Genomic DNA, 17,313 nt, shown 5'->3' on the forward strand with positions numbered 1-17,313 from the left:
AGCGTTTATGGGAAAGGGTCCCAGGCTAACAGGCTCGTGTACATCACCCCCTGCCTCCCGCCCCCAGGGCAGGACTGTGTGTGTCTCCCATCCTGTCGCACACGTCAGATGTCCCCCGGTTCCCCGGGGAAATGGCTGGCCCCTCTCGCTTAGCAGTGAAGTGTGAAATGCCGCCTCCTCCTTCCCTGCCCTCCAGCCTCTGAGCCCTCTGGCTGGACGCCCGGGTGGTGGGACCCAGGGTTAGACCAGAAGCTATGAAAATGCTGAACAGGGTCGGCTCTGCAGCTCAGAGCCCTGGGGGTGGGGCAGTGAAGCCGCCAGACCCTCATGCACCCACCGCCCCCAGGTCAGCCTGGGGGGCAGAGAGGCAGGAGCCCACGGTAGCCCCCCATTCCCATCACTAGAGACCGCAGCTCAGTTCAAACCGCAAAACTCAGCATAGCCTCTTCCCAACTGAGACGAGACGGAACCCCGTGGCCCAGGAGACGTAAATGGTCAGCCAGCCTAGCCCAGACCCACAGCACCTGACAACCTGCAGCGTCTGGGCCTGGACCGTGGCAGGTGGGAGGAGAGGGGCACAGCCAGAGCAGAGGTGACCGACACCTGTGAGTGGCGGTGGGCCGTGGGCAGCACACCCTTCATTGGCGTAACGGTGATGGTTGTCGGTCTCCGCGGGGACCCGTTCAGGCTCCGGAAGGCAGGCTCCCCGACTTCACCGTGTGCGGGTCAGAACGAGAGGCTGGGACCTACCAGCACGCACCTGTGCAGGTGCAGGGCTGAGGGCGTCTCGGACCGCAGACGTGAGCGTCCGTTCCTAGTTAGCATGCGCTGGCTGTCCTCTACACCCTCCCCGGGCGCCCCCAAAAGTACCAGTGCCTTGTCGCTAAAACCAGCCAAGCCTGGCACAGACCCAGGAGAGCGGACAAGAGGGCTTTCCTATGGGCAAGGTGCCCGGTGTCTGCTGCATGGGCCGCACTCCGGTCCAATCGGGGGACGGCGGCAGGGACCGCACAGTGGGGTCCGCGCCTTTCAGTCACCCCACAGAGGCCCTCTTCTGGACGGCCAAACTGTCCTCTGCACCGTCAGCAGCTGACACACCGTCTTCGCTGCAGGCTCAGCCAGTTCCCTGGCCCAGCCACTGCTTTGCCGCCTGGGGAGGTTCCCACCGGCTCAGGCGAGAGCCACAGAACCCAGTGCATTCCTGTCTGTCCATCTGCCAGAGCTGATAAGAGATCAAGCCTCGGCTCGGTGACCCTCACTGCCGGACACTGACACAGCCCCTCCTGGTCACCGGGCAGAGCCCAGGCCGGTGTGGGGACAGGGGAAGCACAGTCACCTTCATGTTATATATACACAGGCGTCAGCAAAGGGAAGCGGAGTGTGAACGGCTTCCAGTGCACGGAGACTAATTTATCTAAAAGTACCGTGAGCACTAAGTGACACATTCCCTGCCACGTGCGGCCTGGTGACGAGAAACTCCATGTTGGCCTTCCGGAAGACCTGTGACTCAAGGAGAAGCATTTAGCATGTCTCCAGGTTGGCTTTTCAGTCAAATTAGTAAGTCTGAGTAGGGGCTGGAGAGGAAGGAGGCATTTCCTGTAAGTCCCGTCTTTATGTGACCAGGACCCAGGCATTCCTGCAGCCCCATGTCCTCCTCCTGCTGGGTAGGGCCAGCAGAGGAGCTGTGAGTCTTCCTGTTTGTTTGTTCCCATCTGCCCAGCTTCCGTCTTCCCTGCGAACACACCCTGGCCGGTGCCCTGCGGAGCTGCTTGCGGGGATCCCCGGGGCTGTGTGTGTCTGGATAAGGGGGTCCCCGCTGCTGCTCCTGCCTATGCGTCTGTGTTTCCCCTCTGTCCAGGCAGGAGGAGTAAGAGTTGTCTTTTGAGGTGCACCGGGGAGGGGACAGTGGGTGGGTGGGTGGGGTTCCTGCTCGGTCCCCCGCCTCACTGGTTGTGTGCCCAGGGCTCAGCATGGTTGGGTGGGGGTCAGGATGCCATCAATGTCACCACCCTAGGAACTGCGGGCAGCTGCGCCCTGGAACCTGGCCATGCTGCTGGCTTCACCCGTTAGTTGTCCCTGGCACTTTGGGTGGGGCGTCCCCTTCACAGCACAGAGATGTGGCTGGTGTCTGGCCCTTCGAGAGCCTTCTTGGTGCCTACCATGTTCTGGCACCCGAGGTGGGTCCAAGGGCCCCTTGTCTGGGCGCAGGGGCAGGCTGCCCACTGCGCCCTGTGTCTCCACAGCTCTGGCTGCTGCGTGACACTCAGGGCAGAGAAAAATGACATTCTCCCATCCAAGGTCACTGACCAAGGGTCTCCTCAGAGTGCACCGCCCTCCCGGGCATCCAGGGCAACAAGGCAGCACTCTGCCTGTCCCTCCACGGAGTGCACGTGGCACCTGCAGCAGGAAACAGGAAAGGCGCGTGGAGAGTTCCCGCTTGCTGGGAATGACCTCCGGGGGCGTGGCTTAAAGGGGGCGGGGCCTCCACGGGGCGTGGCTCCTAAGGGGCGGGGCCTCCCCTGTGGACGTCCTTCCTCTCCTGCTTTAATCATTAACACGCGCATCCGGCTAAACCAAACCCTGTTCCGTGGGCTGTCTAGCTTCGGGAGTCCTAACCTCCGCAAGGTCTGAATGGACAGGGTCTGCAAACGGGTGGCCTAATGGGACATCCCGGGGTCCCACGCGGAAGCCTCTTGGCGCGTGTCCCTTGTGTGGCAGCAGTCTCCATCCTCCCGCTGCTTGTCACCACTCACGGCCACAGGCACCTCAGGGCCCCCGCTGGGAACCCCCCCAGCAGTGAGAAGCCGCCCGCAGCCGAGGGCGCGGGTGCTGGGGGCCGTGGAGAGAGGAGCGTGTGCGCCTGGTGGGGACGGAGGGAGCCAGCACCTTCTGCTCCCAAACATGAGACATGAGGCTCAGCGAGGTTTGGTCCCGTAACTACCAAGGGTCCGCGGTGTGGCTCGGCGCCCGTGCACGCTGGCCTTCCCCAGGACCCCTGCCGCAGGATGGCGACTCTGGAGGAAGGGGACGGCTGCGGCTTTGCTCTGGCCCCTGTCGGCAGCCGCCCAGCACAGACAGCATCCAGCGTCCTCACCCGTCCCCCAGGGCGCGCCCGTGAGCCGAGGGGGATGACCATGCCAAGGCGCGCGCGGGCGTGGGCAGGCTCGGGGCGGGCCATCTGGGGAGGGGCCTCACCAAGTGCCTTTGCAGCTGCGGCCTCGCCCAGCAGGGGCAGGAGGAATCTGCCGGGGTGGTCGAAGTCAGGTCCGGTAGGTCGTCCTCGCTCCCCGCGCCTCGTGTGCGGCTCTCCAGACTCTCAGGTCCCTCCTGTCCCATCTGCCTTAGATGCAGTCGCCCTGGAAACAGCTCAGGTGTCAGGGGGCCAGGCAGCTCCCTGATGTGACCCAGGGAGGCTGCGCGCAACGAGGAGGCGGTCCAGAAAAGATCGAGGCGGAAGCAGCGTCAACAGCAGCAACAACAGCCATCTGCCTTCACCTGTACCAAGTGCGGCAGGGATTGTCACTCCCGAATCGGACTGCACAGCCATTCTCGGCGGTGCAGATAGACTCTCAGGAAGCTACGCCATCGTCTCTCGAGACGGACGGCTGCCGACGATTCATGAGGAGTTTATTATTTTATACACTTATAAGGGATTTTTGATTGAAGATACATTCCCAAGTCGTGCCTTAGGGTGAAGGCACTTTGACTAATGAGTCTGGGGGCTGTGAGCTGCGTGGCTGGGCTGCAGCGCGGCGACACCCACCCATCTGGACGTGGACACCCAGTGACATGGCCCCTGAGGAGCAGAAGAGAGAGAGGCGGTTCAGGTCAACGCGGGACAGGAGCCCGGCGGCAGGTCAGCGGGCCGTCTCCAGGGCCCTGAGAGCACCAGACAGATGACTCGTGTCTGGACTTGGCCCTGAAACCCCGTCTGGGTGGGGCTGGGGCTGTGGGTGGGGTCACAGGGTCACACTGGACCCCATGAACCCGGCGGGACGTGCAACAGGGGAGGCTTGTTCTCTTCGCTGTCATACTTGGCTCAGAGTTTTCTGCAACAAAACAATTTGCAAGGGTAAACAGAGCCTTCCAGCCAACGCTGCTCGTTCTGGGAACGCAGGGTGGTTCAGCGTTCATCTTATCGACAGAAGAAATGAGAAAAAACAAAATCTCAACAGATGCGGAGCTTTCACAGCATTTGGCAACGTGCGTGTGCAAATAAGAGAACTTCCCCGGATCCTAAGCACAGTGTGTCTGTGAAAATGGCATGGAAATCAGGAGACTGGAAGAACCGTCTTAACGCGCACCAAGAGAAGCCCTCACAAACCCTCTTGCGGTGACCCTCTGGCTGCTGCGCAGAGGGCGCCGCAGGTCCCAGCCAGAGCCCCGATCCTAGAGAAACAAACCGAAACTGGGGAGAATTTGTAGTCAGCGTTTGTTGGGGAGAAGCCGTTTCCTCTCTCGGATCCCCTTCTCCCCTTCAGCCCCACGCCTTTCCTTCCGTGGGGAGGAAGCAGCGTTGAGGAAGGCCCCTTCCTCTGCCTCCGCTCAGCCCCACCCCCACTCCCGCTCCTGGTGGCGGGCTGAGCCTGCAGGTCACTCACAAGGCTGAACAGGAGGCCGGGAAACGTGGGAGGAGATGCCCAGCCCAGCGTGACCAGAGGAAGCAAATGGAAGTCACCACCAAACACCGTTTTGTGGCCATCAGATTGGCAAACGTGAAGTGGGGTGACACCAGGTCTTGACAGGAAGTGAGAAGAGAGGACGTTCCATCCTTGCCGGTGGGAGGACCCCGACCTGCCCCCTGGAGTGGGCAGACAGATGGCCCCACAGACGCCCACGTCCTGGTCCTCAGGATTGGGAACACGGGGCCTCCCACGGCCAGGGGGCTGAGGTTGTGGGCAGCTGACCCAAGACGAGGGGCTGCCCTGGCTTACGGGCTGGGCCCACTGACCGCACATGTGGAAGAGCAGGCAGGAGAGAGAGGCCCCACCGACGGCCCGGGGGGAGGACTCAGCCAGCAGCTGAGTGGATGGAGGGAGGGGCTGCAGCCGTGGAGAGGGGGCACCGCGACAGAGGCTGGGAAAGGCCGGGGTGCCTGGCTCCAGCCTGTGAGCCCCACTTCGGGCTTCCGACCTCCAGAGCTGTAAGATGATCAGTTTGTGCTGATTTAAGCCACGAAATGTTCGAGACGTGTCCCGACATCCACAGGGATGTGCACAGCCACGCGGGAGAGCCGTGGTCAGGGCCGTGGCTGCAGACGCTGGCTCTACGCGTGAGGGGACCAATGCCTACGGCAGCGCCGCCACTGGTACAGCCCGGACACACGTCGGCGGGTCGGCTGGGACGCTGGCCCTTGGGAGCATGTGGGGCCCTGTCCTGTGTCCAGCCGTTGCCCGACGATGGTCACGTGTCTCCATGTCAGGTTGGGTAAAGATGCAACCTGCCAAAATGACGTCATTAACACAAGCTAAAGACTCAAAACGACGCCTTAGAGTGTTCTAGGCCCATCTGTGTGTGGTCAGGGGGCACACACAGGGGAAGGGACCTGTCCTGACCTTGGGACGGGCTGCCTTGGGGACACGCAGCGGGATGGGCTGAAGGCGGGGCCTTGAGGGAGCTGTTACCTGGTTGTCACCGTATGGGACTGGAGATCTGATGGAAACCCAGTGACAGGGTGACTCACAGCACTTGGTGCTCTGCTTTGACATCGAGCACTAGCTCTGTGGACTGACTCGGCCTCTCATCAGCGATGTTCTGCATTTTAACTCTGTATTTGAAAGTATTTTCCCGGAGCCATGTCCCCAGGGACCTGCACACTGCAGACCCCCCAACCCTGGTGGGGACTGGGTGATGCTTGGAGCAGGGGTCAGACTCAGGCTGGCTTCTCACCCTGCAGCAGGCCAGGGGCCCCTCCCTGCCCACAACCCTCTCTGTGGTGAAGGCCGTGACTGTGACCACCTGGCTGTCCCGGTCACTCAGCTCTTCGGCCTGCGGTGGCTGGGCCTGGCCGCTCCTTTCGCCACATTCCTCGGGGACAGGAACCAGGCTGGGTGAGCAGACAGGCGGGGGCGTATTCAGCTCCGACAATTTGCTTGTTGTCAAAGAGGAAGCAGACTCAGGGGCGTCCTGAAGGTGCTGGCCAGGGGGCCTGGGGCCCATGTTGTTGGCGGCCCCCAGGCCTCGAGCCCTGGGCTGTGTGTCCTGACGGGTCAGTGGGGAAGCAAAGGCATCGGGCCCAGGCGGGCGGGAGGACTGGAGTCTAGGGTTCTGCTTCCAGGCCTGAAACCTGCCAGACAGTGAGCGTGAGAGGCAGGAGCACCGGAGAGGAAGAGGCGCAGGCCAGGCCTGGGCAAGTGAAGGGTGCGTCTGGGTCTCCGGAGTGGAGAGACGGGGTGTGGGGTTGGGAGAAAGACAGAGGGGGAGGGACGGAGAGGGAGAGAAGGAGGGAGGGAGGGAGAGCCAGGCCTGTGGCTGGTCTGGCTGGCAGGCCCAGGAGGCTGGTTTTCCTGCGCAGACGCCGCAGCTGCATTTTGTTGGCTGTGTGCACAGTTTCGGGGGCTGTTTCCTCTGCCGCGCGCCCCGCGGTTTGCTCGCTGCACAGACAGGCCCGGGGTCCCCTGGGCTGGACCGCATTCCTGTCTGGCTGCCGTGTGGAGCCCGAATCTAGGAAATGAGCCTGGCTCTTGAGAAAGGTAAACACAGTCAGAGACCGGGAGGCCCAGCCCACCGCCTCCCCTCAGGGGCTGGCTCCACTTGACCTGGCCAGTGGCACTCGCCAGCATCTTCTGCCTGTGACGCGGGGACAGGGTGGTTCTGGTGAGGGGGGAGGGAGCAGCCACTTACCTTCGCTGCCCCCCAAGCCCCTCGGTTGGGAAAAGCGCTTACAGACGTGAGATGTCAGCGGGGACAGAAGGCCAACTACACAGACGAACATGGGGTTCCGCAGCCGTTCCTCCAGGACGGCTGCTGAGGGTGCAGCTTTGGGAGCTGCAGGGACGGGGTGGGGGGCGGGACCGGCTCCAACCCCCCTCTGGGGAGCCCCACCGGCCCAGGGGCCCCGGCATAGCCAGCTTCCTGCCCCTCGCATGAGACCTGGTGGGGAATGGGACCCCCCTTCAGAAATACCCTGCGTGAGAGTAAGCTCTTTACAATAAAACCCATCACAGCGGGCTTCCATTTAAAAAAGAAGAAAAGCAACGAGGTTCAGAAGCGTAGGACACCCTTCCCTCGGCCAGGGAGCCGATTCCACACGCACAGGGGCAGACCGGGGGGTGGAATGCTTCAGCGTCAGGGCCGTCCCGGGGCCCTTTGAAACAGTTACTCCGATTTCACAGAAAGCAGCTGGCCCGTCTTCCCATTCAGCCCCCTCAGCACAGACCGCTTCTCCGTTCTAAAACCTTCATCGCTTTGTAAAGTGTTCATCCCCTTAAACTGGCCCCTAGACCAGCTGCTACAGGAATTGCTAACGTAGCAAGTCTGCACACCCCCAGGAGCGTAGGGTCTGGGCTGTTTTTCCTAGTCTTCCTTCAGAAGTTCCCGGGGGCTGGAGTGAGGGGTGCAGACCCTCCGAGGGCCCCGGAGTAACGCCGCCCCTTCTTCCCAGGCCCCCAGCCACGGAGGAGAAGTCAGATCACTCAGGAGGAATTCCCCCAACAGGCAGCCTCCCGTAACCCTGTCTTCCCCTGGGGAAAGTCGAGGGACATTTTCTTTGACAAATAAACACCAGAAAGAGTTAGTTTTTTTTCAAAAACACCTTTATGCTCCACTTAGTGTCTTGGAACCCGAGGGCAGGCTGGGTTCACGTGAACTTTCCCCTCGGGCGAGAGAGCCCACAGGACGGGAGGAAACAGGGGTGGCCGAGCACCTGCTGCGCGCCCAGCAGGGCAACACGGGGCATGAGGGGCAGGGAAGGACAGCGTGCTGCCGCCCCCGGTGAAGACAGAGGCGCCGTCTGCGCCCAGATGCACGTGGAGGCCTCGTGTGGGCTCCCGTTCCCGCCCCACGTCCAAGCACACAGTCCGGCGCCTGTGCCCCAAGAGGGCTTGGCAGGGACAGGGAGCGAGACAGAGCGAGACAGAGCAGGACAGAGGTGACAAACCCTGGGGTGACACCAGACACCGGGGAGCCTGGTGACAAGTCTCTAGGTTTGCAGGGCGGCTTGTAAGATCCCACATCCTGGGCCTCTCCGTGGGGTTCCCGTCTGCATGGGGCGGCGGGGAAAGGAGCCCCGTGGGCCCAGGGACCCGCTCCTTCACCTCTGCTCCTGGGGTGACGGTGACGTTCGTTTCCAACGGTGACTTTGGAGAACTGGCCGCAGTGCAGGACCCACGTCCGCATGTTAAACAGGCGAAGAAGCTGGATTCCGTCCTGTCCTTAGCGCTGGGGGCCGCTCTGTGCCTGTCATGCCCTCCTGCCGGCTCCTCAGGAGGCGGGTTCTCCTGGGACCAGTCACTTGGCCTGGCCCGGGGGCTCGGCCCCGCTCACGGCGGCTCACACCAGGGTCATGACCTTCAGGGCGGCCGGCTGGAACCTGCGGATCTTCTTCTTCAGGGCCCTGGAGGCCTTGACACGGCACAGCTTGGGCGCTGGGGGCAGGGGAGGCCGGGAGCCGGCGGGCGCCCATGGGGGCTGAGCGGGCGCCACCCCGGGCCAGGCCGGGGGGCTCCGGGCAACCTGGACACTGTCCTCCGCGTCGCTGCCGCAGGACTCCTGGTCCCCGAAGCGGTTGGCGGTGTGGTCGCTGGCCTCGGCCTCGCTGGTCTCGGCGACGGTGGAGTGGAACAGGGAGGCGCACTCGGCCGAGCGCTCGGAGCCGCCGGACTCGCTCCCAGCCTGGGGGTCCCGGCGCAGCGGCCGGGGTCTGGCGCGGGCGCACGCAGGCCGCAGGCCGGCCCCTCTCCTGGTCGTGGGCCGTGAGGGCCCCGGGCCCTGGGCGCCTGCCGGGCGGGCCCCGGCTGAGATCTCCACTGAGGACCGCCACCGGCGCTGCCTCCTCCGGGCCTCCCCTCCCGTTGCGCCTGGAGGGGCCGCCTCTGAGGGGAACAAGGCCTGGGCCGACGCCCTGTGGCCCTGCCAGCCGGTCCCCAGCAGGGGGACAAGGAAGGACACAGGGTAGAGGCTGGACTCGGAGCAGGACCGTCCAGGGGCCTCCTTGGCCTGGGTGGGCCTCCCTGGGAGCCCAGCACCCCACACGGGGGGATGCTGGGGGGCTATGAGGGCGCCCCAGGGTGGCGGCCGCCGCCCCGACTGCAGTGCCTTGTTGCCGGTCCCTCTCCCCATCTTCACAGCCTTTGCTGGGGGGCGGCCCGCTTTCGGCCCCACTGGGACAGCTCTACTGGCAACAGAGTGGGGGTGCGCACAGGGCCTGGGGGCCATGGTGGGCGACCTGGCGTTGCCCCCCCAGCCCTCAGCAGTGGCCGGCTGAGCCCAGGGGTGCGGGGCGGGGGACCCACCTCCTAGCTGAGAGGAGCCTGGAACGGTCCCCACAGGGACGTTGCTACTAGAGGGTTTGTGTCTGTCTGCTGAAAGGCTGCTGGGGTGCGGGGGCCCCACAAGGGGTGCAGGTCCCCGCTGCTCAGGGCTGTCCCCACCTGTTTCCCCCCTCTGAGCCCTGCTGCCCACATCCGTTCTCCTTGGGGAGCAGGTCAGCCTCTCTGGGTGACTGCCACTCTCTGCTCTCTGGGATGGGGACACCTCACACCCCGGGGGTCTCTGCTCACCCACACTGCCTCTTGAGGGGTTCCCTTGACCCCGCAGTCCAAGCAGCTTGTCTATATAGGCTCGGGCTGAGCCAGCCTCAAGGACTGGGCCCGTCTGGATTGAGCTTGGACCTGGGGGGCTGGGAAGGGGCTTGTTAGGGGGTGGCAAGTGGCTGTCTCTCTGTAGGGTCTCCTTGGTCAGAGCAAAGAGGGGGCTCTGCAAAGCCACCGCATGCAGGGGACTGGGGTACGGGTACACCTCCCTGACACCCTTGGACACCAGATCACGCTGATACTTGGGGTCCAGTATGTGGGGCGGGAGGCCCACCCCATGACAGAGGAGGGACACGGACTTGGCATCCAAGCTGGCCTCTGGGAATCCCACTTCAGCCGGCAGGACTCTTTCAAGGTCACCTGGGAATGACAGAAAAGAACAGAAATAGAAACAAGGAAAGAACCTAACGCGGTCTTGTTCCGTTTCACAGCCGTGTGGTTTGGTGAAGGGCCTCTCCCCCCATCCATGAGAAAGCCACACAGCCTGCCGCTGGCATGGAGGCCTGCGCACACCGCATCTGGGAGGCCTCACACGCACACTGCTTCCGTCACTGGAAGAGGGCTCCCAACCGGGTGGGGGGGTGTCCCAACCCTTCCCTTTATAGTGACAGCGTAGAAGGTCAACCCAGGGTTCCAAATGTGTCTGCTCTGATCTGGAGGGTGCCAGAGGGCCAGGCACCTGGGACCGCACGGCTGCCTCCAGACAGATGTCGGGGACAGAACTTCCCTGGGGGCGAGGGGAGACTGTGGGGGACAGTCCTTTTTGCCAAGGAAAGACCGAACAGTTTCACTAAACTGGGTCTCGAGCTGGAAATGAAAGGCGTCCAAGGACCACGTCCTTCCTTTCGGAACAGCCTGCAGAAAAAGGAAGGCCATTCCCAGGGCCAGAGAGAGGCCCCCGTGCGAGCTGGACTGCCCGGGCCCGCTGTCCACGCAGTTCCCACGTCACGGTGGACGGACGCCAGGCAGGCGGTGTGAGGGAGGGAAGGATGTTCTAAAATGGTTCTGATGATCATTTTAAATAAGAAAACACCCTTTTTATTACAACAGCCCTGTTCTAGCGAACCAAGTGGGCAGCTGACTCCTACATCCACCCAAACCCAAAACAGTCTACAGGAAACACGGAGCACGGCCACCACTCACAGGCTCCCTGCTGTGCCTGGCACCCTACCACCCAGGGGGCCCACGCCCGCAGCTGTCCCCACCTTCCGGGACGGGATCCAGGGGTCCACAACCTAAGACCTGGGATGGGACCTGGGGGTGGGGGTCCACGCCCACAGCCATGCCCACCGCCCAGGATGAGACATCCCAGCCCTCCTGGCTCTTACCTGTGGACACTGGCCGGGGCCGGGACATGCCCTGCAGTGGCTGGCTTGTGCCCTCCTCAGTGGCCTGCCGTCCCCGCGAGGGCAGGGGGGCCCCGCACACGGTGGTCTCGTCGGCAGACCAGGGCCGGCAGCCCCCTGCGCTGGCCCTGGCTTTGGGGGCTGCAGGCAGCAGGGCACCCAGGGAGGAGGACAGGCGGTCGCTGCACACGGACGTGCAGGAGGCGGACAGGGAGCCGGAGCCGCCGTCGCTCAGCTCATAGAAGCCTGTGGGGGGCAAACAGGCGGTCGGTGCCGGCGGCACGTGCGGGTGTGTGTGACTGTGCACCTGCGTGGTGTGTGTACTGTGCATGTGTGAGAGTACATGCGTGTGGCGTGTGTACAAGTATGATTGTGTAGTATGTGTGCCTGTGTACATGGGCATGTATGTGCTTATATGTGCTGTGTGAATGTGCGTCTATGTGTATGGTGCATGTGTGTGTTATGTGCACACATGCGATCATGGGGGTTGTGAGTATGGATGTATGCACGTATGTATATTGTGTGGTGTGCATGGCACGCACACACATGCATCATGCATGCATATGCACGTGGCTGTGTATAGGGACATGCACAGCACACACTGCACACATGCATGCACACGTGCGGCGCATACACACGTGCATGCACGTGCACACATGTTTATGTTTGCATGTTGTGTGGGCGCACGTGTGTGTGTCTGTGAGTACCTGAGCTGGGCCGGCTGTCGCTGTCCGGGCCCTCGGTGGACGTCCTGCGCGCATCCAGCTGCAGCTCACTGATCTGCCGGCCCAGTTGGTCCAACTGGGTTTTCAGGCCGACATCCTGGCGTCTCAGCTGCGTCTAGAAAGGGAAGGAGCACAGGCGTCGGCTCTCCGTGGGCCACTTCCACTGGGCACGCGTGAAGCCCGCCCCCGCCCACCCCCGCAGGCTTGCTTCCCGGGCGGACCTCTGACCAGCGAGGCTCAGCCGGGACTCTCACACAAGGACGCAGACAGCACCGCTGCTGAGGGAGGCCAGGCTCGGGCTGCCCAGGGACCCTCTGCCGCAGGCCCACACACGTGCTGTTTCTAGTTCCTTGCAAGGACGTCTTGCCGCACCCCCGTGAAAGGGACCAGGCACCCATGAGCATGTCCTGCAGCCCCGCGCCATGCGCCTGGGGAGCTGGCTTGACTTTTCAAGTAGATGGCAAGTCCTCAGGAGAGAAGAGGGCTCCCTTTCTGTGTATTCTGACTCCTACCCCGGACCGTTGCAGCTTTGTAGACCCTGGGGAGGGGGGCACTGCAAGACAGGACGGCGCCAGCTGCGGTGGCAAACATGTGGCCGGAAAGCCTCCCGCGGGCTGCTGGTCCAGGGGTTCCTGGCCAAATGCTGCCCCGGGGACTCTGCCTCTCAGGCCCAGCTTCCCAGCAGTGAGCTGGGCGGGTCACTGTGAGCATTAACCACACGGTGCCTACATTATACAGCAGGCACCCAGCACACACATGCATGCCACACACCACACAGTACACACGAGCACGTCACACACCACACGTGTGCCACACAACACACGGTGCACACGTGTTAGCACTCGCACGCGTACACACAATAGTGCATCTTTTGTGTAATACACAGACTACACGTGTGTATAAACTATGTCACATGAAACAGCCGCATGTGGTTAGTGCCCAGAGCTCACTCAGCCCCGTGCACACACGCCGATGACGTGCATGGGAGGCGCCGGCACAGCGGGGCGCAGGCCTGATGTCTCCTTTCATTATAAGCCCTTGCCCGCTGCAGGCCCGCCGCGCACGTTTCTTGTTTCAGCGAACAGTTAAGTTTGAGGAAAACAATTAACGAGCATAATTATGCTGTTGGTTCCGCCTGAGGAAATGATTGCATGTACCTCTGACTTTTATGTGGGGAACAGGAACCCCGGCCCCAGGCCCAGGAGAGTCTCCTCGATGACCTCACCGCCTGAGCAAAGGCCGAGGGACGACGCGGGCAGAGACACGTTCCCGCCCTTCCCCAGCCCCCAGCCCGGGGAACCTCCACGCCGGGGTCCACTTTCCTGAGGACCCGATTCTGGGGACTCAGAGCAGCCCCCCGTTTGACAGCGACAGTTCCGCAGCCCAAATGTGATCTGCGAACGGGACATGGCCACCCCAGCCACGAACGGCACCAAAGCCTGCGCTCCGGAGCCACCAGGCCGGCCTGGCTTCTCACCTTGAGGGCCCTGCCCCAGGCAAAGCTCCTGTGCACCAGGGCGCCATCTCTCACACTCTCCGAGGGCTGGCATGGCCTCTCCCCACACACGGCCCTCTTCCCCATCACGAAACACGGGCAGTTCAGTTCCCGAGTCAGGCTCACCTCAGTGCTGGAACCAGGGTGGTGACCTCTGCTCTTCCCTGTCTCCGGCAGGGACAGCCTCCCCGGCACCCCCAGCTGGCCTCCTTCCTCCCTTCCTCTCTAAGCCCCTTCCAGAACAAGAGTCGAGCTGTGTGTTAGTGCGGGGCCCACGGCTCTGATTAATGTTTACCAGCCAGGGTGGCTTCTGATTGATGTCCAGACCACAGATGGTTTGCCACAGCCCCAGGGCCTGTGTGCCCACTCGGGCCTTCACGTTCAGCTCCGATTTACACCGTCTGCGCTACCCCTTCCCGTCCCTCACTTGGGGTTTTTATGTCGCTGCTTTCCATTAATGCCTTCTAGGTGTCTGACTTCGTGCTGAGTCAGAAGTGCTTCGAGCATGCCCCCTGCAGGGCCAGCCACAGAGGGCACTGAGTGAAGGGGACGGTGGCAGCCACATGGAGTCCCTCCAGGGCAGGGAGCAAACTGGGGGTCCCCTCCACTCCCCGAATCGCTGGCTCCCTGTCTCGGCAGTGTCCTGGGATAAGAGAGAACACACCCCGCCTCCCCAGGAAGTGGGGGGGGTTTGCCGCCCAGGAACGAATGCAGATTCCCAGGCTCCCACCACACCTGTCGCCTGTGACTCTGGGGCACCCCTGGGAACCTGCATTTCAACAAGCTGCCCTGGGGCCACGAACCACAGAGTCTTAAAACACCTGTCCAGGAATGGCCGTTGAAAACACAGCCTTCTCAGGAAGCCCCCCTTACCCACACCCACAATCCAGCCTTCTCAGACTCCGGGGGCAGATGCCCAGGACAAAAGAGGAAAATGCCCCAATGCTTGGGGAGACCGAGGTGGCATCTAAGATACCCCCTCTCTTTCCTTGAAAGCTGAGAAAGTGAAAAGGAACCATTTCACGCCTGACCTGTCTGTGTGGAGGGAGGTCGATGTCGCTCCCTCCCCTGAAAGCAGGCCTGTCCATCAGCAGCAAAGGCCGGGGTCACAGGTTAGCCCCATGGACAGCAGGCACGAGAGACGCCAAAGACAGAAGCCCTGAGGGTCCAGCGGCTGCCTCCCCGCACTCACGACCTTGACTGAGCCCCTTCCTCTGAGGGTTCAGCCCCGAGCACAGTCCCGCCAGGTGTTAGGGCTGCAGCCTGACCCTCTGCTGGTCCTGCAGCGCGGATTGCGCAACCGCCCGCCCGCCCGCCCGCGAAACGCTTAGGACAAGTCAGGACCAGCCACGTCAGGGACCGGGAAACTCTCCAGGGTAAGATCTCGCTGTCTTCACCTCCCACCTGAGGGCGGTGCCACCTGGTGGGCGAGGGAGCCCCCAGCCTCCTGGGCAGCCCCATCTTTGTGCCTCAGAACTGGGGATGACAAGTCTCCCGGGGGACAGAGCAGGTGAGCGCAGGGCTGCCCAGGCTTTGGTCAGAGGTCATGGGCTTCGTTAGCTCCAACATCTACCCCGGGGGGAGATGGCAGGTACTGAAATCACCCTCGTCTGTTACAGCACCGGGCACACCCCGCATCCAGCACGCCTGGCTCAGCACCTGCTGCGTGCGGGGCTGGGATTGCAGACGTGGTCGTTGGTGCGTGTGAATGCAAGGAGTGCCACTACCAGCCCAGACGGCTGCAGCTCATTCCCACTTGGGAGACGCTCCAGGAGGAAGGTGCCAAGGGCCAGAAAAACGGTCTTCCTGCCTTCACACCTGGATGGTGACCCCTGACCCCGGTGTGGGGGCGGGGCTCAGCTACGTGGGAGTTACTGATGTGCGTGGCTGCCCAGGACAGGGCAGCCTGACAGTCTGACCGGAGCTGGGGACACACCTCATTTTTTCCTGCAAGAAAAATGTAGAGGTGTGAACACAGCTGATGTCACACATCCAATCCCTCTTTTCTTTTGATCACACAATCCGTTCCAAGAACAAAGTTTCAAGACAAAGTCTGCGTGTTCCTTCTGGTCCCCACATTTAAAAAAAAAATTAAACAAAAGAACCTGTTTGATCTTCTCTTCCAAAGGCTACTAGTAATTAGAGGCTGCGCGCTCAGAAGTCTGATCTGTGTTCCCGAAGCCGAGTTAATCATCAACTTGTTCCTGGCCCTGCTCCCCACTGCAACGGCCCCTCCGCAGCCCCTTCCAGCTGCTCTGCTGAGGGGCACCTTTGTGGGCTATTGTGTGCATTGTGTGCGCGCGGGCTCACATGTAAGGCGACACGTGTGTGGGAGCAAAGGCCGCCTAAGCACAAGGCCCTGGCTGCGTGACCTGGGCGGGGACGCCCCGCCGCGACCGGCCTGGGGCGGCTGCTGAACCCTGGCCCGGCGCGGCTGCGGAGCCCGCTCAGGGGACGGGCGGCACCCCATTACAGAGCCGTCCTAGGCACCCTTTCCATTCTGCCTCTCCAACACCCCGTAGCGCGGCTAAACTCTCCTGAGCTGTTTCTGACACAGGAAATGAAACCTGACGCCGAGGCATGCCGGAGGAGCAGCCATCCCAGCGTCTCCGGGCCATAAAAAGGAGCGGGCCCCGGGGAGGGTCCCGGGGAGAAGACTCGGTCAGCGGGCGGAGGCCCCGGCTGCCCCGCGTCTCCACGCCAGGGGCCGCATCCCACGCGGGCTTCCCCAGCGTGACAGTGACGCGACCCCATTCCGCCTCGGCACGCTCCTGGGGGCCGCCGGGGGTGCGCTCTCTGCCGCGGCACTGCTGTTCCCCAACCCACAGCAGGAAGAAGTTGGTCCCGGGACCTGACCCCAGGAAGCGCTCGGCCCCCAGAGGACGCCTGTTCAATGCGTTCCTATCAGGCGGCAGGAAACGCAAACCCACAGGAATGCGTCCCCGTCTGCGCGCCGCTCAGCGCGGTGCGGGTTCGGCGGCGGCTTCCAGGACCCGGAAGGTCCCCTGGCCCTCGGGCCACTGCGTCCCGCTCCTGGGGAACCCAAACCCCAAAGGGCTCCCCCCGGTCAGTCAGTCAAGGAGGCTGGACCGGGCCGGTGGCACCACGACCAGGCGCGCGCTCCTTACCAGCTGCTCCTGCAGCGCCGCCAGCGCTGCCTCCAGCCTCAGCTCGTGGGCGCGGGGCCCGCGGGGCGCGGCGGGCGCGGGCGGGGGCTGCATGTCCAGGGCGTCCTGCACGAGCGCCTGCTGCCTGGCGCGCAGCCCCTGCAGCTCCTGCAGCCCCGCGAGCGCTGCGCGCAGCCGGGCGCCCACCCTGCGGCGGTCCCAGCCCGCGGGCCCCGGCGTGCCGCCCGGCGCCCACATCCCGGCCTCCGGTGGCGCCCTGCCGTTCCAGCGGCCTCCTGCGCCGCCTCTCCCCGCCCCCTGGCCCGCAGGTCCCCAAGGTGGGGTGGGACCTATCGGTGACCGCGGAGGGCGGTGTTTGCACACGCCCCGAGGTCACAGCGGCCGCCCCCGGCCCGCCCCATCGGCTGAGTCCCGCGCCCAGGGACCCTCTGAGGGGACGGAAGGGGACGGAAGGGGACGGAGCAGCCAGGCAGTAAGAGGGACGGAGGCGCAAGGGGAACCGACATGCTGAAAGCTTCAACTTCCTCATAAAAAAGATACATTCTTGCAACTGTATCACACTGTAAGGACTATGTTTCCAATTAAAATCTCATTATCCATTTGAAAAACGTGTTACCCACTTGCCTAGTGAGTATCTGCGCGTTGGAAACCCGAGCTTGTCTTTCCTCTAAACAATAGCTTTGTTGGGCTGTAATTGGCAGAGCTGGATTCCTTGTCAGATATATGATTTGCAAATATTTTCTCCATTTTGTGGGATAATCTTTCACTTTCTTGAGAGTGTACTTTACAACAAAAAGTTTTTAATTTTGATGAAGTTCAGTTTATCTGTACTTCGTTTGCTGCCTGTGTGTTTGGTGTCACATCTAA

The 17,313-nt window shown here is 62.7% G+C and overlaps 1 protein-coding gene across 1 annotated transcript; it reads right to left on the reverse strand.

Annotated features, from left to right (window-relative positions):
* Window positions 1–8,473: 8,473 nt before the first annotated feature.
* DACT2 (dishevelled binding antagonist of beta catenin 2) lies at window positions 8,474–16,722 on the reverse strand. Its single transcript, XM_090280094.1, has 4 exons — window positions 16,447–16,722; window positions 11,806–11,938; window positions 11,081–11,344; window positions 8,474–10,112 (listed from the first exon to the last, which is right to left on the reverse strand). The coding sequence occupies exons 1-4, from the start codon at window positions 16,681–16,683 to the stop codon at window positions 8,491–8,493; spliced, it is 2,256 nt and encodes a 751-aa protein (XP_090136220.1). The 5' UTR covers window positions 16,684–16,722; the 3' UTR covers window positions 8,474–8,490.
* Window positions 16,723–17,313: the final 591 nt, after the last annotated feature.

Source organism: Furipterus horrens, unplaced genomic scaffold (genome assembly GCF_987537825.1).
Source record: "Furipterus horrens unplaced genomic scaffold, mFurHor1.1.pri manual_scaffold_6, whole genome shotgun sequence".
Lineage (NCBI taxonomy): Eukaryota > Metazoa > Chordata > Mammalia > Chiroptera > Furipteridae > Furipterus > Furipterus horrens.

Coding starts and splice junctions, on each gene's coding strand:
- DACT2 (XM_090280094.1), bottom strand. CDS start 16,683: ATGTGGGCGCCGGGCGGCACGCCGGGGCCCGCGGGCTGGGACCGCCGC. Junction 11,939..16,446: donor CGGCGCTGCAGGAGCAGCTG/GTAAGGAGCGCG, acceptor TTCCCTTTCTAG/ACGCAGCTGAGACGCCAGGA. Junction 10,113..11,080: donor GCCCCGGCCAGTGTCCACAG/GTAAGAGCCAGG, acceptor TGTCATTCCCAG/GTGACCTTGAAAGAGTCCTG.